Below are 22,993 nucleotides of genomic sequence, written 5' to 3'. Positions count from 1 at the left end.
TCTACACGGATCTCATTTTTTATAGGCGCCACCTTTTCTGAAAGATTTGGCCCACCCCTTTCCCATATTGAAAATATTTTAATTTTAAACCATATGTATTACTTGTTGTGATTAGTAGGCATATACAATATGCATAATATCACTATATCGAAATGCTGCCTTAGAAGAGCTTAAATGTGAGTTGTTGTATGAAATCAAAAGTAGCTAGACGATTGGTAGTGTATTTACTGTAAGTACGGGCGAACAGTTTCTGAAAAAGGCCCACCTGTCAACTTCGGCAGTGCTCGCACGCAGGCAACCAAAGCGTGCGCTACCAAATCAGTGAAGCTGAAGCAGATAGAGGAAGCTATTTTTCACAAAGGCGCTCCCTGATTTTCGAAGGAAGATGTCCTCTCTTGAAATAAGGGTAAACAACGCTATAGGTTAAGACGAATGGAACAAAAACACACGGCGCTTGGACTGCACTTCTAAGTGTCGCATGCATTCCTTCTTTTCGTCTTAACTTCTCGCACAGTTTAGTCTTCTTTCAGTATGATCCAACGAACCAGACAAATCATAATGCTGTCCATGTGTCTTCGTCTTCTGATATAGTTAATTATTACGATGACAATCTCTCCACGTGCTCCGCAAGAAAAAAAACGCCCAGATGATATTAAACACTCCGGAGAGTCTTAGAATAAATATGGCTTGTGTTCTTTGCAGCTAAATCTAAAAAGCGTCAAGTCTCAAGAATGACCAAATGATAAAGCGAGAAAGAAAGGAGGCGGGGTGAGGGGGGAGGGGCCCCCCTTATATTTTTGAACCGGGCCCTCCGCACTGTTAATCCGGCCCTGATGTATGTCGTCGAATGCAGCGCGCATAAGTTCAGACACATGCATCCTGAGCGAAACACATGACCGAATCATTTTCTTCCTATCTACAGATCATTACCAGTTGTACATCATGCTCGTGTGTTACATTATCATCAGCTTCATCGAAGCTCGAGCTCAACTATAATACTGAAGTTCCTCATAATTTATCTGTATATTTTGCACTTGAGTCAAATTTGCAATACGCCTCCTGCGGTCCGCTACAGGACTGATCGCCGCCCTCGCTTCCAACATTTCCGCTCACTTTCCCTGCGTCGACAGCCCGTATCTAATGAAGAGGAAAGCCCCCAGGCAAGAGCTGGCCGAGCCCGCATCCTTGACCTGCCAATGTCCCTGACGTGTTTCCCATATTCCTTCTCTCTCTCTTGTCGAAGATAGGGCCAACGACGTTCGTCAGAAAAACTACTACAGTGTCGACAACGCGCTTGACCACAACCGTCTTCTCCACCTCAGACGCGACGGATAAGAAAACCGTGGAGGAGAGTGTGACTGTTCATTCGAGGATTGTACTCCCTCGGAATTCATATACCTCCTTATCGAATATGTCGATTTCGGTGCAGCTATTTCTCACTGCGTTAATTGCGACGCATCTTTCGTAATTGTCACTTCGTACTCTCAAGTGCCTAGCCCATTTGACCGACCACAGAATGTACTACCAGTGTGGCCATTTAAGACGTCTTATATGCAGTCCGTCGTTATTTCATCGAGCTCCTACGCCATCATCATAGGACGGTATTGTTAGCTCGGGCTGAGGTCGAGTTCAACAAACTTGGTGGCCTGGCCTTCTTGAACCGAGCACCCCGTCTGATCTAATGTTTTCATGGATGTATTCGACCCATTCATCGACGAAAATTTCATTATCATCATCATCAGCCTGGCTGCGCCCACTGCAGGGCAAGGAAGGGCCTCTCCCATGTACCGCCAATTAAGCCGGTCCTGTGCTTGCTGAGGCCACGTTATTCCCGCAAACGTCTTAATCTCGTCTGCCCACCTAACGTTCTGCCTTTCCCTTCGCGCTCTTGCGATCTCTTGGAGTACGTCTGTTACTCATATTGACCAGCGGTTGTCTTAGCGTCTCGTCAAGTGCCCATTTGACACCTACGCAAAGGCAAAGGAAGATCTGTAACTGGAATCCGCTTCGAAGGTCACGGTAGACTTTAGCAGTTACCGGGAAACAGAACCAATTTCACTAATCGAGGTCCCACTACGGCGGCAAGCAACCGCCGAGACATGTTCATCTATTTTCCTACACTTGAACCGGTCACTTGTGCATTATTTATTTCCTGTTTATTTTTTTCTCGGGTAAACAAGTTGGATACGATAATATAACGACAGTGGACTCTGCATATCCTAGCGCAGCCATACAGAAAAGGAAAAACACGCGCATCTGTGCCCGGAAAAACAGAGGAGCGCCGAAGGCGAAGTATACCTTCATCGCAAACAGAGCCGAGTTCCGGAGTCGTAAACCAAGAGTTGCTCTCTTACGCCATATAAGAACGTTTGGGAATGACTGCGCTCGGAAAGGAAAAAAATAACAGAGCATACGACGACACGACGAAAGGAAGTCAAGCCAACAACGTAAACGCACGGTGCACGGCGAGCGGAGCGCGCGCCACTGCGTGAAATCGAAACGAGCGCCGCTGGCGCCAGACAGGCCTGTGGCGTATGCCGCTTGCCTCGCGCCTATGGACACAGTACTATGCCCTTTTCCTTTCGTTCCTTCTATTCTTCCGCGCATGCATATTCTCCGCCACAGTGCGCGCGCGCCAAGCTTTTATGCCCTACGGGTAAGGCACGCAAAGCGATACGGGCGCTCCCAAGCGGCCGTTCTCTCCCTCAAAGCTGTTTCCACCATATTGCGGCGCCGTCATTCCAGCTTTTTTTTTTTTACGGTTTTATTGCATTTCCTCTCCATATCCTCGCTTATCGCAGTCCCCATCGCTTTCCTCTTCTATCCTAGCTATGCGTTTTATCTTAGTTTTCTTTGCCTATCTATCTTTCTCTCCTGCTTTTTATCTTTGGATGTTGATGGAGCGTAGCTCCGTAATTCCCGCTATCGTGACGCGGCAGTGGATGGAAGAGAGAAGGAGTGTGAGAGGGAAGGACGCTCGCTCGTTTTGCGCACGCAGACGAAAGACCGTAAAAAAAAACGGCAGGTGCATCGCGGAAGTCATCATCGTTCGCGCGCCACGACCAATCGCGCCACGCGAGACGGTCCGGAAACGATTGTCCGCTCTGTTTCTGCTTCGTTAGACTCGGCACGCTTTTTCTCCAACCCACCCGCCCTTACCATATCCCGCGCGAAATATGAATATCGGCGCGAGGCACCCAGTATCATTCCCAGCCTGCCCGTACCGGTAGTTTCCTGCATCGTTCAGCGAGCGCCGCGCGCTGCCGCACCTGCACACTGTGATGCGCATGGCGCGGTAGAACGAAAAAAAAACACACAGTGAAATAAGAATTCTGAGGCATTCCGTAAGAACACAGCGAGGGAGTGAATGAGGTGATTTTGCCGAGATGATAGGCGAATGCGGGATGCGTTGAATGGAAAGTCGAATGAATATGTATGCCGAAGCGGGGCCTCTCAACCAACGCGCCGTTTCGTATACGGGGGTAGTTTTGTACGACGTCGTTATATACCGGTGTTCGGGAGCAATTAAGCGCGTAAGTGCGAGCTGGCAGCGCTTCGTGATTAGCGTTTGCTGCGCTCCTCGCGCAGCAATAGCGTTCGCCTGTAAAGCGTGCTTCACCTGTACATGCATTACGATGCGGCAAAGACTGCTTTGTAGGAGCTGTTCGTGAGGGAAAGCAGCTGTTCGGGTAGTAAGGCCGGCGCGATATTCTCTGGAAACAAAACGTTGGCGTAGCCAGAGGATGTTCGAAGGGTTTGCAAACCCCCTCCCGCACTCGCACAATGTTCGAACTACGTCTCGGTGACGTCGTCAATGAAAACAACGGTCAAGTGATGAAGCCCACATCACTTGTTTTAACGTTAGAAAACAGCAGATGGGCTCGCCAAAGAACATCCTACTTCATTCGTTGCGCGGTGACGTAGACAAGCGAATGTCTTGGCATTCGACATGTAGCCACATACGCGAAAGTAGGCGGGAGACAAAATGGCGTCCCATCTGCCCTCAAATCTAGCACACTAATCAATAATTCAATGTAGAATTTCAACATAGCTCACCAATGTTTCGGCCACGGTGCCAAAGTAGTAGGAGTACGCTTGAGAGATTTCGCGGTCGACTCTATGTACACACTGAACACGGTAAAATCAATTTTACGGTAGTCTGCAAGGTAGATTTCCTGTGTATGGTTTCGTGCTCCACGAATGGTGGATGTTAATATACCTTTTCACATGGTGTTAGTTGATACCGAGTTCCGTGCAGATCAACGATAACCATTTTCACGATTTACATCGCGGGAGAGCACCTGACTGTGGAAGCCTCAAAAAAAGTGAACGCCGCTCTTGGTGATGTCCGCATATTTGCAAATTGTCACACCTCACCTCTCCAATAATTTTTTGCAACCACCGCTCGTTTCTGCCTTCAATTGAGAGCCGTCCTTAAGTGATTAGTCGACAACAATTTCAATCTATTGGTATCGTCGGCAATACTGTCCACTGACGTGTACCCGTGTTACATATTGCATAGAGCTCTGTTTAGATCGCCACACCAGCCATCTCGAAGGATTGGCCCTCATGAGTTCAGAGTTTCTTCAGAGGCCATCACGTTTCTCGGTAATATTTCTCAGAGTTTCTTCAGAGGCCATCACGTTTCTCGGTCACGTACTTAGTACCAAGACGCAGTGATCACAAACGTTACTCCTGTAGTTTAGCAGAACAAACCGTTGGGCTAGTTGGCTATCCATGAGCACTAAAAGAGCATAGCGCTAAAATTCGACGAACACAGAAAAGGGAAGCGGGCAACGTACCGGCGCTACTAACAACTGTTTAATACTAGGCAAAAGCAAGAGCTGTCCATCTCGGCTTGCTTTGGAAGCGTTCTCTATCAGGAAGAATGATGGTGTGTGTATGAGCGAGGCTTCGATATCCGTGCATGCTTGCGCATATCATTTCTGCAGGGCTCTTCTTGACATGCGCAGCTGTCACTTGCATCTCATTTACTGCAGCTGCTATCGCATATTCGTGTTTTTATTATACTTAATTTTTGTTTCCAACGCGATGTTGCGCATGCGCAACACCATGGCACTATTTACTTAAACTCGGTGAGTGTGACTCAAATAAACAGTTGTCAGTGGCGCCAGTTCGTTGTCTGCTTCCCTTTTCTGTGTTCCTCGTTTTTTAGCGCTGTTCACTTTTCGTGTTACTCCCGTAGAAGATCGCTACAATCTTCTTTATGTGCGCGCCGAGTTCACTATATTCTGTTTTACTTTCGAGCTCCTCATACTCCACAGAACCTCATTTTTCCATACAGTAGCGCTCAGCGTAGCGCCTGCGTCCGAGCCCTCGAATTTACAGGCCTACTCTTGAGACAGTACCGCTTCTATTAACTCTGACGTGATGGAAAATCGTAGAGCAGTTAGTGTCTCTGGAGGCGACGTTTCGACGAGGGGACTTCTCTTCGCCAGGGCAGCAACCGCGTTTCTCTGTAGCGCGGATATGTATGTCTTACCCACCTTCAAAAGTGGAGGGGAAGAAGAGAAAGCTTGTACGCTCCTTCTTTGCGCACAAGCTTGCTCTTCCCCCCCTCCACTTTTGAAGGTGGGGAAGACATACATAACCGCGCTGCCGCCCCGGCGAAGAGAAGTCGCCTCCAGAGACACTTCCTGCCCTACCATTTTCCATCACGTCAGCCACCCGTCTTCCACTAAACTTCCTCGAAGAAACTGCCCGGCTAACCTTAATTAAAGTTTATTCATTCATACATTATTGTTAGGGAGTATCATCTCTGACACGTTTCAACGTTGGGATGTCCCAACTATCATGCACGCAAATTTTTAACGAGAGATTACGCTATGCAAAGTAGGCAAATATCATTACAAATACAGTGCAGCAGCTGCCAGTAATTTTTCTGCTATTGACGGTTAATTAGTTGTAATTAAAATGTAACTTAAGAAGTACCACCATAATTATGAAAGTGCAGGCAAGACATTTTTTGTACGCTTATTTAAGGGACATCTAACTGCGGTATTTCCAGCAGCGCACTGATTGTGTGCTAATGCGTACCGTACGTCTGATGAAGAAAACATTACACTTACAAAGGCCTCTCTTCGTGATCCCCAATTTACTCGGTCCTGCGCGAGCTGGTAAAATTTTTACGTCTGAATATTTGTTAATCGATTTACCCACTTCACTTCATGCCGTGCTCGATTGCACCCCTTGGTACCCGTTACGTCGCTATGACTAACCGTCGGCTATCTGTCCTACAAATTACGTGGCATGCCCAGGTCGATCTTTTAAAGACGATAGTCTTCCTTGTGGAACTTAAACGCAGAAATTTCGGTCTGTCTGTCTCCCGATTCAGCCACCCGGCCAAAAATGAACCACATGCTTACCGCCCATCCATCCTGAACTGGTACGGCTGTTCGTACTTGTGAACGTTGTCTATCAAAAAGTGAATATTACGCATATCTGAGGCGCAACATCACAAGGTAAGTATTAGGTGGTGTGTTCCTTTAATAGAAAATACATACATACATAATTCTAAATACCCTAGTTTCGTAAGATGCGGCTGCGCCGACGAACGCCCTCTGCACAAGCTCATGTTTCCCGATGTATTGCCAGATGGCGTCCATATCTCACGCAGCGCCTCCTCTATCGTCTTTACACGGCATTTGCAGCGGAGCACGCAGATACGCGGCCAATTTATTGTCCTCATGTCAACTACAACATCGGCAACGCCCGTTTGTTCTATGTATATTCATAACACACCTCATTAGTCACCGTCGTGCTATAATTAAACCCATATATTTAAAGTACTACAAGGTTACTCTTTTAGGCCTCTCTGCGACCGTGCTGCCTATACCCGGTGTAACTTACCGCTCTGCCGCCAACTCATTACCAAATGCTTCGCGCTACATTGTCCTCTTGACACAAATGTCCGAATCTTTGTCATCCGCAATCCTGTACTCGCGGTTGTACTAGAGAACTAAAGCTTTACCGAGGCATCATCTTTCATAACTTTCGAGTGTCTGTCGGGTGTAGCTAGCTAAACGAGCCCCGGCATATTTATTTGCTGCCTTGACCAAATACGCGAGACGAATTATTTGGGTAATCTTCTTGTTAATTTAACACGTGATCTCCCCCACCCCCATCTCTCCCTTTCCACAGGACCCATCCACCACGCACCGGCGCAGATACCGCAGTTTCCGCCTGTGTTTCCCCACTTCCCTGGATTGGGAGGAAGGTGAGTAGATCACGTCTACTTTGTAAACAATCCCGTTCTATTGGCTACGTGCATGGTTACGTGCATATATACTTAAAAACTTCAAAAATAAGATACAGCGTTAACAGTTTCCCTTTACTTACTCCAATTTCACGGAAAGCCCGCATTTATTGTCCCGTTTCTTTTAGGTAACGAGAGGCGCAGTTAGTTGCCTAGTATGTAAGAAAAAGAACTGAGCTTACATTCGTCTATGAAAGAGACCACCCGCTGAAAAGGCGATGCTAGCGCGGTTTTGTGTCGCCGCCTGCCGATAGCTTCGGAAAGCAACCGCTCAGGGACGGCTACAGCGCGGACGGAGCGACTGATTTGAACACGCCGTTTCGTCGCTGTGTGAGAAGCTCCCGGCAATGTTATTGTACCGGTGCCCTCTCACACAGCGTGTAGACGTAGAGGATACGACTATCACGCACAAAAAAAAAAAAAAAAGTATACGTATTCAAAGGCGTTTCCATGACAACCACGGCAACATTTCTCGTCGAACATGACGACGTACCCATGTTACCCATGTTCCCATGGTAACCCATGGGAACATGGGTAACAAACCCATGTTCCCATGGGTTTGTTACCCATGTTCTGTGTGTTTGTGAAGCGACGCAAATAGCCTGTCATCGGTGGGAACTTGCAGTAACGCTTACGTCTCCGAATCAAAAATGGAGAGGGAGAGGAAAGAAGAAGGCAGCTGGCTGGCAGCTATACCACTAGGAGGGGTGAGGCAAATGCCTGCTCCAGAGAAGAACACTGACTCGCCATACCTTCCCTACGTAAGTGAACGTCTAGCGAAGCTCTGGAAAATCACCGCTACAAATTCATTCATTCAGTTTATTTAGGCAAAAGGAAAATTCGCCTGGGTTGAAGGGACTAAAGGCAGATTACCTCTGTCTGACTAGGGTCCCTCCACCCATACATTTGCTCAGATGCAGAGCAACAAAAAATACATATTTCCGTTTTTTTTTTCTCGGCTGTTGATAAACGTTGATAAAGTCACGCTGTATAAATGTATATGGCCCATGAAGCGAAAAATCTGGTATTAACATTCGATGGTACGAAAACCCACGCTAACAAGTGACGTCGCGTGATGACATCAGCACGTCCAACGTCACGCTACGCGAGGACGTCATCGTCACGTGACAATGTCACCTGATGACGTCATGTGATGCCCGATCTCGAATACAGGGGAAAGAAGCTGGAAGCAGCTGTGCGCTTCCTGCTTCTTTGTAGCAGGAAAGAGACTTCGTGAATTTGCCGTACGCCGTATGACACTGCGCAAGCATCGAAAGAACACCCGGACATCTGCCCTGCATCCGCAGAAGAGTCCATTGCACCACGTGCACCAGCAAGGCGTCATAGCCGCTTGAATGACTGAACGGCCAGAGAACATTGGTGCAGCGCGAATTTCGACTATGTCACATCACCACATCCACGTCGCTTCGCGACGTGGATGTGGTGATGTGACCCGAAATGGTGTTACACGAAGTGACGTGTCGCGAAGCGACGAGGACCATCACCGTAGCCGACTCCATCGCGACACTGGAAAACCAGCGACGACGATAGTCGTGCGCGTAATTCCACGACGCCCTGTATTTCTGTAAGCAATAATGACGTGAGCACGAGCTGGACGCCTATATGAAGTATGCCTCTTCAGTAGCCGTGCCTAATGGATTCAGTCGTAAGAATCGGAGAACAAAACAAAACTTCGCAGTAACCATCCGCCTGTACGTCTCTGCACGAATACATGTAACGAATGGTGAGTTAGACGCCGTCAATGATGGTCAAAATCAAGTTATTGAGAGTCCTAAAAAACCATGAATCTAAGACTACTTCGTCCTTGTATTACAAAAACTTACGATGGCGCACTTATAAACACGGAAAGTGAAACGTAAGTAACTTGCGCGTAGTGTGAGTTATCACGTGCCTACGAAATATTCTTACGAAATAGCCTAAGCAAGGCCAAACTGGCCAGCTGGCCTAGAATAAGGTGCACAAAAGAAATTCTCTCTGACCTGTTAACTGGTGGCAAACGCTCCTGCCTGGTTGCGGTAGATTCGGTGATGGGATTGGCAGTCCTCCTCATTTCGCTGAAATCTCGAGCAGCAGAGACTGGAAGCAGAAAAAAACAACAACAAAAAAAGAAACTGCGGCGAATTTCGCTAAGAGAAAGAAGCGTCGCAGCATGCGAAGCATTTTTGATTGATCCGCGCACAGACAGTACATATAAGTTATTTTGTTACATTATTATAAGAATCTATAGGCAACATGTGTCAGTCCTGGGTAGTGTGCGAGTGAATACGGTCGCACATACTGTGCACTTTTCCTAAACTGATTATGGTCTAGCGGGTATTTCGTCTTAGCCCCTTCAGCGCGACTTATGAAAAAGTAAATGCGTCAAATTTACACAAAATTATTCCAACTCACACGATATTCTATTGCAAGAAAAATGTCATAATACGTTGATTTGTGCGTTTTTCAGTAATCATTCTTAACTGAATTTATGTAAACATCTATTTATCCTGAATTCAATCATCTTCTGTTTTTGCATAAAATCTGAGGCTAGAAATATTGTGCGATTGTGTTTTCGGTTATACTATGAATTTCAAGCAAGCAAAAATTAAAGGGCCCCTCACCAGGTTTGACAATTTTGAGCTAACGAGCGCAATGCATACACTGGGCGTTCACGATCACGTCTGCCAAAATTTGCAACGCTACGCGCCGCGGAAATGGGTCAAATTTCAAGGTGAACGCTGCTTGTCCTTCCTCTCGCGAGCGCGCGCTTTAGAGAATGAGGGGATGACGTACATGAAAAAATGGCCCTACGTAGATGGCAGTGCTGTGACGTCGCCAACAGTAGCACGTGACGCTGCGATAATGATTTGACACGACATGTGTAGTTTGTGTAATTTTTTGCTTGAATAGATTAATAAAACTTGAGAGAAATAATGAGACACACAAAGGGAATGAGTGCGTCTTTTTCATTTTTTTTTTTTCGTGAATCGCAGCGAGATGCGGGGCTAATGTGCCTCCCTTTCCCATGCGTTCGTGTCCCCGCGGTTCGCGCATCGAGCAGACGCCAGCCCTGGAAACGAAAGTAATGTTCTGGCGCGTTCGAGCACTCATTATGCTCGTTTACTCTACCGCGTCCGAGTAAACGTTAATGCAGCACTGGCTCATGATACCGCCACTCTCGTGCCCGTACAAATGTCTCAACTTGCATGCCCGTCCCGCAGAAACAGGCAGTACACCACAGAGAACGCCGACAAAACGCCCATGGCCGCTACATAAAAAAAAGGTAGCGACCGTGCAATGCCGCTCGCGTGCTCGGGCTGGCTCGGGCACGTCATGCGCACGTGACCATGCATGTGCATGACGTGTTCATGCGTATGTGTCAAGTGAAGAGGGCAGGGAAGGGATTTGGCTTGCGAAGGCTATACGGGGCGAGTGGCAAGGGTTTGAAACTCGCCTCCTCGCATCTTGGTTTCGCGCCGCTACAAATTATTGTTTTTCTCAGCTAGTAATGAACCGATTTGAAAAATTGTTGCGGCATACTGCTCTTCATTCGGCCCACAACAACTTCCAACGCCTAACTAAAATTTGCTATGTGGCCTGGTGAGGGGCCCTTTAACGTCTCGGAAAGCGGCACGTCATACAACGTGCTCCTTTTTTTTTTTTGCTCTTTGTGCCGTTATTTCATGTACTGTAATGTTTGTTTGCTGATTCTTTATTAGATATTATATAACTTTCTTAGTTACATTTTTCCGAAGTGCCATTATAAAATGTTTCTTTTTGGACCCAAACTAGCCTATGGCTATGGGTCCACGCATTGTATGCAAACTTTCTGTACAAAATGTGAGCAATAAAATTCAATTCAAATTGAAATCGTCGGAGATAGTAGTGCCTTCAGCAAAGTGATCATATGCAGCAATACACAGTTAAATGAAGACATTTATTGAGCAGGAGGTTCAATTTATCTAAAGCTCAATGTATCTTCCTCTTTCTTGGCCACTAGTTAACACAACTATCAAAAAGAAGTTGTGTACACAAATGTGCCCTAAAGGCTTAACGATAGTTTTGAAAACAACGCATCCCAGCTGAGCCTCTCCGCATGTAATGCTGTGAAGTGGTAAGTCCAATTTATGACTGAATCCATCTACCGTGTTCACTTGCCTACTACAAGCACTGGCTTAACGCTGGCGGTCCGCTGTTACAAACGCAACACTGTTTTTATTCAGTCCAAATCCGACTGAATAGTCGAACCCTTATATAATAATAGTTTGTATGCAGGACTTTGCATCAGCAGATATTTTTCCCTATAATTTTAGCTCGCAAAATCGTTTCGCCATAGTGACCCAAAACAGTTCCTAAAAACTCCGGTTTGTTCGCATAAAAAGCACCTCCACGCACCCTACAGCATATCCCACAATCACTGGCTGAAAGCACGCTCACATAGTCGTTATAGGCTTCAAGTATTTCACAGGTCGGCAAAAGCAATCGGATTCAGAATATGCGTTTTTATTCGTACCCGTGAACATTCTCCTCATCCGGACTTACTCGGAGTCACCAGAATTCTGTTAAACTCGAATTCTGACTCACCTAAATTCTACACAGCTTGTTTTGTTAGTATCCAGGTTCACCAAAATATTTTATCAACGTGCCTTCCATCAGACCCTGCTTCATTCAAGTTCAGCTGCTGTCACTCAGCGCCACCGAAATTCCATTCAAGTAGGACTCGGCTTCACGTAAATTCTGCTCAGTCGGCTCCACTCAGCCTCAAGAGAGTTATGTTCAACGGCGACTTATATTTACCTCTTCTCTATTCTGCTCAGCTACACTCCCTTAATCAAAATACTATTCAGAACGACAGGTGAGCTTAAGTCTGAGCACGTCGATTCATGAGCGGGTTTACGGACCTATGTATGACCTCCACAGACGAAAACTTCTTTTGCCACTGATGAACGTTAAACATACCTGCATCGTCTTCAGCAAAGCAGTTCGGTTAACCTAGATCGTTCACAAATACTATTCTGAAACGGAGTTTTTTTTTTTTTTTTGGGGGGGGGGGTGGTTTCGCAGGAGGTTCAAGTTACCAACAGTTTGATATTCGCAGTCCTTTTCTTGCGACCATTTGGACGTAAGGGTCAAAAGCGAGTCGCGTACGTAAATGTATACACCGCTAATCAGCGTGACATTTTCTTACACGTACGTAATTTAGGCACCTACAGGTCCAATGATATTCACGGCTATGGAACTGCGTTTAAACCACGGTCACAATCTTTATTCCATCGCTCCATTGACTAAACGTTATCATCTTGTACAACAGAAATAGAGAGCGCGCTTACGAACGTAACCATAAGCAAATAACAAAGCAATAGACAGACAGGGCGCTTTCCGAAAACTAAAAAAGAAGGGGGGGGGGGAGATGGTGTATGCCTTTGTCAGTAGTCAAGTATTTTGGCGCTTGATTGAGATATCGCTAATCTTCAGACGCTACACACCTTCGTTCTATCAAAGATACAGGTATTGAGAAGCCGCATTGCTGAATGTACCACAAAACAGATACAATGTACCCTGACGACATCTCTAGATGATAACAAAAAAAAAAAAACACATAATTTGGAACTTCAACTCCCTGCTGTATCTACACCAGCTAAAGATATGATTCTGTTCAAAATTGCGCTTCTGATACGCAACAGCCGAAATGTCTTTTCATCTCTCGGAAGCGCAGCAGATGGCGAGCACGCAACCAAGGGGTCGTTGCTTCGCGCCCAGCGAGAGAGGCCCCCGCTATCTGTCGAGAATGCTCTTCTCACGCAATATACGAATGTAAACAGTGCCCCTCCACTTCCATGCCCTCTTCCTCCTTTCCCTCCTCCACTCCGCGTTGGCCTCCATTTGTCATAGCGAGCGCACATCACAACACCCGCCGCCCTATGCCAGCATCGGCGGCGTCTCAATTTTCTCCTCCCCTTCTACACTCCATCCAGCGCGAGCGTGGCCACGCTTGACACTCAGCTCGAACGGAGTCGGTTCCACCGCCGTCGAAAAACACTCCGAGAGCAACTAGCGGCGCAATGCGTCTTCGAAATGGAGAGCAATCTAACAACGCGCGGGTTGGAGCAACAATTTTTGAGCGATATATTTTTTTTTCGATTCGTACTTCGCGCCGCGCGCTATGGGAGAACCAGCTGTGTGCGAAAGAGAGAGAGAGAGAGAGAAATGAAAAACGCGGTTGGCGACGCGTCCCCCAGATGGCAGCACGAGTTCCAACAGGATGGAAGCTACTCCCCTCTCAGTCTCAGTAACGCCTCCTCTCTATTTGGGGGAGGGAAAAACGTCAGGAGCGGTGACTATGACGGAGCGGACGTGTCCGAGCTTTCACGTTAGGGATATGGAAATACTTTTCCAACAAACAACAAACGTATCAAAAAGTGTCACACTTTAAGGCGGAAATTTGGGGTAGTTGGTTTTGACTTGAATGCGTATTACTAGAGGAACTAAAACAATGGCAGAGAAACATGTACACAGGACGACCGCTAATCGCAAGTGCCAACCGTTTTCGAGCATATACCGCATCGCTAATTCTGCGCCCTAAAGCGCGAAATTCAATCAACAGAGTGATATATCCATAACACCGGCGGCGAAGCGCATGTAGCAGAGCACACTGCGTCGCTTATTCTTTTTTGTTGCAAATCTTTGTTTGAAACTGCGACTCTGTCTATGCGCGCCATACTGATACTGTCTTCTATTACTACTACTACCGCTACTGCTCCTACTACTACTAACACCACCACGACCACTGACGTAACCAGGGGGGAGGAAGATAGGGGGTTCAACCCCCCCCCCCCCTCCCTGAAAAAAATTTCTAGCTGCGCTACTGACTACTAATACCTACCGCTGCCACGACTGCCACTACTCACTACCTTTGTGTTTTTGGGTTATCTGTGTCGGATTATGTGAACTAAGACTGCTCTTTTCTCTATAACCTATTCTGAACATCTATTTTTCAAGCTATTCGTCTGTGAGTTTATGTTATGAGTCGTGAAGAAAATCGAAGATGACCTTTTTTTTATGGATGCGTCGCGGCATATTGAAACACACTATTCTGGACAGTTCACTGTTATACATGTTTGAGTGCTGCGTGAAAAGGATTGGGTTAAAAGGGAGCTTATTTCAATCAGGCAACCGCGGCTTTCACTCAGTCGCGTGGGCAACATCGTGTAATGTTTCAAACGTATGCTCGAATATGAATATATTAAACGAATCAAACACTACCATTCCAGGGGTGGCCGCCCTCTCAAGAAGAGCAAAAATAGTCAAAACACAACGCATAAAATTCCCCGCCTCTGATGGAACTCACTCGTGTTATGACTGATACTTATGAAACAAGGGCCACCTTTCTTTCGCTGTTTAACATTTCACACGATTACCCAGCCACGTCCAGAGCCCGTCGAAGGACCCTTTGGTTTCTCTTTATTTTGATAAGTATTCTTTTTTCAATCTCTATCTCCCGTTCCTTCATCGCCTTATACAGCTAAATGAAAATGGGATGACAGTCACCGCTTGGTCTGTACACTCCATTCGTGTTGTAGCGTTCTTCCGTATGTATGTGCGAACAATAATTTTCCAAACCGAATGGAATACACTTGTGTCAGAACCGAGTAGTTTCGAATAACGAGTTTTCGTTTTCTCGTATACACTCACAACGTGAGCAAACAGTGAATATATTTACTTAGTAAAGGCCTCATTTGTCGGTCCAAATAATGGCGTTTTCGCCAAAACAAAACAAAGCACCCTGCGTCTATTGAACTTCTCGTTTATTGTCTGCACTGTACGGCCGCTGTGATCAAATTCATCGATTTAGCAGCTAGCGGTGTGAACAGCAGTATATAAACCGATTCTAAGAACTTTTTTTTCCTATAGTTACGAACGACTAGTGGCTTTTCGATGTAAAACCCCGGTCGAATACAGAAATACACTGGGATCCAGCTGATGCGATTCCGCGTGTTCTGCATTCTGCGTGTTTTGGGGATTATGCGTTTTCCTTCCCTTTTCCTATTTTCCCAGCCAACCTCAGCGTATTTTCATGCGGTCAATGCATCGAATTTTCACCTGACATGGCGTATTAATACTGGAGAAGTGGGATTTTACTGGTATTTCTGGAACCGCTGGCATTACCTTTCAGAATTCGCTTACAACATATTCCAGTACCCCATAAAGAACGCGTTACATGCTCGCAACAGCGCAGAAAAATCACTACTTGGAAAGAGTCACTGCCACATCGCGGACACCACAACAACCAGCGAGTACGACTATTTTAGTTCTATATAGGAGCTTGCTTCAAATAATACGATTTTTTTTGTTATACGTTTAGTTTATTGGTTCCCGTGAGGGTTGTATCAACGAAACTGCGCTGCGTTCGACTTGTTATTCGAAATTGCGCTTCGGACATTCACACTTACATTGTTCTCTCTTCGACGTGAAGCTACCACGTGCAATTTTCTCAATGGGCTTCGCGCGAGCGCTTTCTGCGTGCATCCACTCGTCCCACCACCAGTGGCGTAGCCAGGGGGGGTGGGGGCACGCCGGGCCCGTGCGCCCCCCTCCCCCCCCCCGAAATTTTTTGTGCCATAGCATATAGAGGACAAAATGACACTCAACAACATCTTCCTGCCCGCCTCGCCCCCCCCCCCCCTACATATCAAGAAGGTGCACCCCCCGAAAAAAATTTCTGCCTACGCCCCTGCCCACCACCCCTATCGATTTTTTTTTTGTTTTTGCACAAATTTGTGTGCATGCCTAGCACGTGCGAGGTGTGAAACCGCCCAAATGTCAAATAACATCCTGCCTAGGTGGGGAGGCAATCGATCACTCCTGGCGCTTCGTGGAGTTTCCCCGTCATCGATTGCTTCGAAATCGGGGTACGCCCGCTCCGCACCACCGCTGCCACCCTACGATGCATCATCGCGGCACGTGCGATTGAGGTTGAGGGCAGCGGTGGGGGAGGGGGATTTGAACCCGGCTGGCTTTCCCTTTCCTTCGCCGCGCGACGGCTGCTGCCGCCGAGGGAGGAATGCCGGCCGTTTGAAAGGACCGCCAAGCCGAGCTCGCTGGCATGGCGGTGGTGGACGGCTCAGACGGCCACGCCCGCCCGCCCCTCACGCAAGGGGGAAAGTGATCCCCGTATCCACGATGAAACACTGCCGACGGCGGCATCGTCTCAAAGGGGGGTTCGCGAGATGAAGAATATATCGCAGGAAACCGCTGAGAAAGTGATGAGAGAGAGAGAGAGCGTGAAATGCTTTCCACTGTAGCGGCTGGCCACTCTCTCATTTCACAGAGAGGAGAACGAACCGAGGCAAAGGGAGAGAGAAAGAAATTCGCGAGTGAAACTGGGAGCGCAGAATTCGGAGTGAGAGAGAGGGGGTCCATCAAACGCTTGGCGGACTACTGGAGCGTTGAACGCAGGGCCAGACCGGACTAACGGGCAGTCCACCACCCCCAGTTGCCCGGCCGTAAACCTTCGTCCCCGGCGCTCCTTTGTCACCGCGCACCGAGCCCCCGGGTCGACTCATGCCTCGCTACACGGATTCCCCGGCACCGCCGCCGTCGTGTTGTTGGCGGCGGTGGCTCCAGTAGCGCGCGGGCTCGGAGGCGTTGTCGACCACGTCGGGTAGCAGCCATGGCCGTTGCCGCCGCGCGTGGTCGGCGGCGCCGGCTTTGCGGCGAAGACCGCGTGCTGGTGACTTGTGGTGCGCGTCGCGGTGATGCCGCTGCTGGCGTCAACGACGACCGCGGAGCCGCGGGCTCTTGTGGGAGTTGCCGTCGCCGTTCGCGGCGCGCTCTGTTGTTCGCGGTGCTCTGGTGGGCGATCTTGTTGGAAGTCGCCGTCGTGCCCCGTCGGACCGGAGCCGAAGTCGCGACTCCCGGGGCCTCCCTCAACAACGTCTCGCTCGGCTCGGACGTCACCGACAACGTGACTGTACAGGAGGCGAGGTAAACGACGACGTTGACACTGTACCTGGCGCGCGTGTGCGCGGTCGATCGAGCGCTTTTGAATGTGACACTAGGATATTTGAGATTAGAATAAGAGACCTGAGCTAGATGGTACATATTCATGTTTGCACGCCCAGTCCTTTAGCATGTTTTAGATGTTGCGTCTTTTCGTTAGCAAGACACGAACCGTCAAGTTTATACATAAAAAAAATGTAAGTAGGGTTTACAACTTTGGTATGTACCCAACGGTACGTTTTAAATACGCAAATCACTCAACTCACTGTCCCGCAAACAAAGGGTGCGCGGTTTAAGAAATTGAATGTGGTCGTAGGAATGTCTGGTTGTTTCGTTGTGTTGAATTGACTACGTAATACAGTTTTGCCAGTTTCCCGCTGTTCCGTGTAAAAATAGCAACATGGAGCTAACTTATCCAAAGCGTGGACCGCTCGTTGCAGTTTTACGCTTAGTAAAGGTATCCCCAAACTATTCAAAAGCGCATATTACCGGCGTAAGCGTAACAGTTCGGCGCAGTGAAAGCGCATGGTTTGCTTCCAATTCCGTGCATCAGGGAAAATATGTACTGTGAAGGCAGTTTGATTGTTCTCAAAAACCTTCTGCCTTAATACCAACAGTAACACGAACCATAATTCCCCGTCAAATGGTTATGGAGTCACTTCCCCTGCACTGCAGTGATCTTTTCACGGATTCAAAACACCCACAGTGGTGCGTGTGTCTGTACATCGGACTAACTTAAAAGGGTTTGTTTCACTGCATCGTAATAACACTCTCGCGGAAATGCGGCCACGTTTCAATTTCCCCAAACCGCCTTTTATGTAGCTCCCGGGCGAGAACACGCCCATCGCTTTATGAGCTGAGCGCCGAGCGGAGAAGTCGCCTTTACAGGCCTTTCGCGATTATTTTTTTTTTGTTTTCTTTATTTGTCGCTAAGTGGTTGCGAGTTTCGGACACGCCCATCGTGTGTTCGGCCGCGACGCTGGCGAGATATCGATCCGCAGGCAAATGTTCTCCAGTCAGCGAAACGCGGCATCCCCTTCGAAATACCGCATGCAGAAAAGAAATTTTTTACAACGCAGTTGCGTTGCGTGCGTATAGCTTCAGCGTCTTTACGATGCGGGTTTCGTTTCGCGCCAAAAACAGCCTCGGCTGGCTTTAGCACGCTGGCTGTAGTGCGCGAGGAACACGGATATAGGACGCCGAATGAGTTATGTAAGAAGCTGGTAAAGGATGCGAGTGGTTCGCCTCTCAAATTTAAACCTATCATTTCTTGCCGGTGTTACTAAATTTAAAAGGATGGCTATTTTGGTTTCTTTCTCGATATACACGATAAGCTTTTCACAAGGAATGCGTTTGTTTGGAATTTGCAGGGTAGACAAAAAAGGAAAGAATATAACCATTCTGTTATTTTTTACTCTCTAATTGATATTAAAACTAAGATGGCGGTGCCACTTTCAAGAGCAAAAGCGGAGTATATAAGCAGGCGCGCGAAAACAAACAAATAGCATTTCATGCAGATGTAAGGACAATCGTGCGCGAGCGTAAGAGCAGTTCATTAACGTTTTTTTGAAGCGCGCAGCAGAGCAGTATATTCTAAAGAAAATAATCTTGTTTTAATGGGTAATGTAATGTCTAATACTATTTTGAAGGTCAACATGAGGCAGAATTGGTATTACAGAGCGTATCAATGTGCCAAATGCAAACTCCGAAAATAACAGATGAATGAATACGTCGAATAAAATGCGTTGTTCTAGCAATATACAAATGGGCCGACGTGCATAAGTTAAGGTTTACGCAGGAATTTATCTCTTATACCCAAAACAGATCTGCGCTTACTGCCATTTGTCAGTCATCGAAAAATTGTTTATAACAACCCGTTTGCCAGTATTCCCGGACCAGGATTGGACTATACGTCCTGTCCGTTTTCTGGATTTTTTTTTACATGTATCTATATAGGTAGGAAAATCGGAGTTATCGCGATCTAAATTCTTTCCTTCAAATACTCTCTACTGTAAGTCAACGTCGTTGACCGTATATCAGCAGGCACGAGACAGTTATAAGTGTTCGAGTCTTGGCGATCGCACGACGGTGCCAGGTTTACTGCGCGTGTTAATGCTGCGGTGCTCTGCCGGAGCCGATCGCGGAGGAACCGCCTCATACACAGAGTTTTCCACAATAATTGCTAGGGGCAACGCTGGCGCTGCGTTAATTACACTGTCAGGAATGCTTTGGCCAATGTCGACGAGTGAACACGAAAGAAGGCTGCGATGAACGAAGAACACGCCGGAGAGCTTACAACGACGACAATGCATCTTCATATATCGCGCTTCATATATGCAGCTTCATATATATAATGTACATACGTAGAAAACAGTAATCTCTAGCTGTTTTCTGCGTACGTAGTATTCGAACATTTGTTTTCCACATATGTGCAGATCATCAGTAACGCTTCGGCTGCTTGTTGGTCAAGTCTTCGTCAGACTTGCCAACACTGCATCGCCCGCTCTGCGTGGCGAACGTTACTGACACAAAAATTTTGCACCTTGTTTTTTAGATGCGAAGCATCTTATGGCGGAGTTCAAACCGGTGGTGGTGGTGTGCGGCGTGACCACCCTTACTGCGCATGCGCGAACTCTCTCCACAAACCTCCTCTCCACTCCCCCTTTCTCACCCTCCCCCTCGAAACGCGGGCTCGACATGCCGAAACGCCGCTTCGCATCGCCTCATGGTCCCCTTTAGTGGGAGATGGTGTGATTTTTTCTGTTGCAATAGGAAGCTAACGATTCACTTATCACGACTGGAAAGTTCGTTTGCTCTTGCAGTTAATTTTTTGGAGAAGCGCTCATTCGCAGTTTCGGTTTCAGAGAGCATCGAGTGAGGCGAGACCCAGCGGGGTTTCCGTGTAAACACAGCTGGCTATGTGAATACACAAAACCGCGTGCACATGAGCACCGCGTTGACAACTCTTCTGGGTGCTGCCATAATCCCCTCTGAGGCATTGTAAATATGCGTGACCCCCCCAAAAATGCACTGTCGAGGCAAGGACGTCAGCCTTTGTACTCCCGTGCAAGTCTGCACCCGTCTTCCGTTGAAAAGGTCTGCTAGGAGAGAGCGCTCGCTAGGATCATTGCAGCCAGCACAAACTCGTGACGCATGGGGTGGTTGGTTGTTTACACGAAAACCGAAGGCGCGTTTCGCGTGCAGTGGCGCGACACGCACTTTAAAACTGATTTTAAATATGTCCTAGGCTGTATTATCTGTTGATATTTCGTAGACGATGCGTGTGTGTGTCCACACAAATCTATCCCACAAGTTATCTCGCCTTCGAAATTTTGTGTCAGTGCTCCTTTAAGGCGAAAGCATGTAACTCACGAGTCGAAAGTTCCCGTGTCGTGAGAGTATAGGCTTTTGCATGTGCTCCCTTGGGCGGGAGGGAGGGGGGGGGGGGGGGCGATGCACTTGACTGAAAACGTCAAGGTAATTTAATCCGTGTTTCTCACGCGGTGGAATGTGCCGCAAGAAGTTTGGTCCCTGATTACATTGGCAAACCCAGGGTGAGGAGGGGGGGGGGGGGGCGTTCAATCTTTCCTCCACACGCCTAACGTTTACGTGGCTCTGGACACGCAAGCTGTCGGTGATCATTACAAAAATTTTAAATTTCGCACGTAATAAACACACGCGCGGATACGTAAAGGTCTGTTGAAACCCACTCCCCAGAAAAAAAGTTTCTGGCCACGCCACTGCCCGTGCGTACAACTTGATGCATTACCAAGTATGTATTGCCGAGTGTTCATCAAGAAGTGGCTTTCGCCTTTAATGGTTACATACAGTGTCACGTGCTGCCAAATTTTATTTTATTAAATAGGCGAGTTGCCCGTGTTGGTACATATATAATTAATAATTACGAAATACTGAAGCGCAGGAAACACACGGGCTGCTGCCGTCCTTGTCGTCTTTGTTACGTGCGTGTGTTTATCGCGCTGCAGTGTCTCAAAATTTTATTTTCTCTCTCCCTCCCTCTCTTTCTTTTATCCTTGAATCAGCGATGAGTATTGTCACGGCAAAACAAGAAACGCGCATACAGCGCGAACCGGGCATTTGTTAGCGAGGCGAAATTCCGAGAATGGCCGAGCGAGTCACCACGCATTACAATGACATTGATCGAATCTCTTCGCGCGCGCCGCCGGAAGATGTGCTCGCTTTTCCTGGCTTGCTCGCTTCGTGTCTGTGTATACGTGCGCTCACCGGCCGCTCCACTCTGACTCACTGTTCTCCTGAGGTGCGCGCGCGCGCGCCTATATATATTGTTGACAGCTGCTTTCACTTTGAAGGCGTGTGCAGAAACTGGGATTTCAGAGAAATATCGTTTCTTCGCGTCATGCGAAGAACGTCTCATGTTTACAGCACGTTTTCGTCAAATAGTTTCCAACACGACGCTTCAGTTTCTATAGCGCTTGCAGTTAGTTAGTTAGGTATGTTGGGTTTTATGGCGCAAAAGCAGCAAAAGCTATGATGCGCTATGATAGCGTTTGCAGTGAAACCCGAAAAATAAATAAATTCGAACCAATTAACTCCATGTGGACCCATTCGCTTACTTGCACTTACGGTTGTATTATGCCTTTGTAAAACAGAAGTCGCTAATGCTTTTCTTTTTTTTGTGTGTAGTTATTCTAGTGAAATTAGCCAACGAAAGTGTCGTGATAATAATCAGTCAATAAATCGTTCATTTATCGTGCCCAGGAACAACCCTGAGGTCTGTGTGCTGGCGCCCGAAATATAATAACAACAACAACAACAACAACAACAACAACAACAACAACAACAATAATAATAATAATAATAATCATTCAATCAATCATTTATTTAACGTGCCCAGGAACAACCGTGAGGTCTTTGTGCAGGCGCACGCAAAAAAAAAACAACAATACAATGCAGACAGTCTTCAGAAATAAAAAGAGCAAAAACACGTAGACAAAGAGGAATGAACACAAAAGGGGAGGAGTAAAATAAGACAATATTAGAAATATTGTAGGGGAATAAAAAATTAGATTGCACATATACAACTATGCGGAAAGACGGAGAAGGGAAGACTTTGTGCATTGTGCCATACTATGTCAAAACAGTGCAAAGTTCGGATAAAAACAATGATTGTGGACTATGAAAAACGTCAAGATCAAGAAAATTAATATCATAAAGACTTTGTATTCTGTGAACGGTAGAGTGTTGGAAGAAGCAGGCGGGTACATGAAACGGTCTGTTCTCTCTGGTTAACTTACGCGGAATTCGAAAATTAACACAATTGAGAAGTACAGGGCAGGATACTCGTATGATACCGTGGACTAGCTTGTAAAGAAATAAGAGATCAGAACGATTTCGTCGGCAGTGAAGTGATGGCAGTGATAATTATTCAGCAGTATTTGAACGAGATCCAGAGTCATTTTTAGCAAAGCGATGGTTATATATGCTGAAGATTTTTTTCTGGACTCGTTCAATGGTGTTACCGCTGGATTGAGCAATGCCATTCCATATCACGGACGCATACTCAAGTTGCGGAAGACATATTGCCGTGTACAATTTGTGTAGGGCCATGGGAGACCTGAATTCTCGAGATAGTCTACAAACACATCCGAGAGAACGAAGGCCCCGCATAGCAGCACGCTTAACGTGAGAAGAAAAGTTTAACGCGCTGTCAACAGCAACACCAAGACCACTGATTTC

General features: G+C 47.1%; 1 protein-coding gene across 2 annotated transcripts in view; it reads left to right on the top strand.

Moving 5' to 3' along the window:
- The window catches only part of LOC119405286 (tyrosine-protein kinase transmembrane receptor Ror), a 107,389-nt gene that overhangs the window by 65,771 nt on the left and 18,625 nt on the right, over positions 1–22,993 (top strand). The window contains exon 4 of one of the 2 annotated variants that reach the window (XM_037672105.2): positions 7,162–7,237. In XM_037672105.2, coding sequence (XP_037528033.1) covers positions 7,162–7,237 — 76 coding nt within the window. Of the gene's footprint in view, positions 1–7,161; positions 7,238–16,836; positions 17,261–22,993 lie in introns of those variants that run through there. The other variant, XM_037672106.2, reaches the window with a different exon arrangement.

The sequence above is a fragment of the Rhipicephalus sanguineus genome, chromosome 9, assembly GCF_013339695.2.
Source record: "Rhipicephalus sanguineus isolate Rsan-2018 chromosome 9, BIME_Rsan_1.4, whole genome shotgun sequence".
NCBI lineage: Eukaryota > Metazoa > Arthropoda > Arachnida > Ixodida > Ixodidae > Rhipicephalus > Rhipicephalus sanguineus.
The sequence above is the reverse complement of the archived record's forward strand: the minus strand, read 5'-3'. Positions and strand labels throughout refer to the sequence as shown.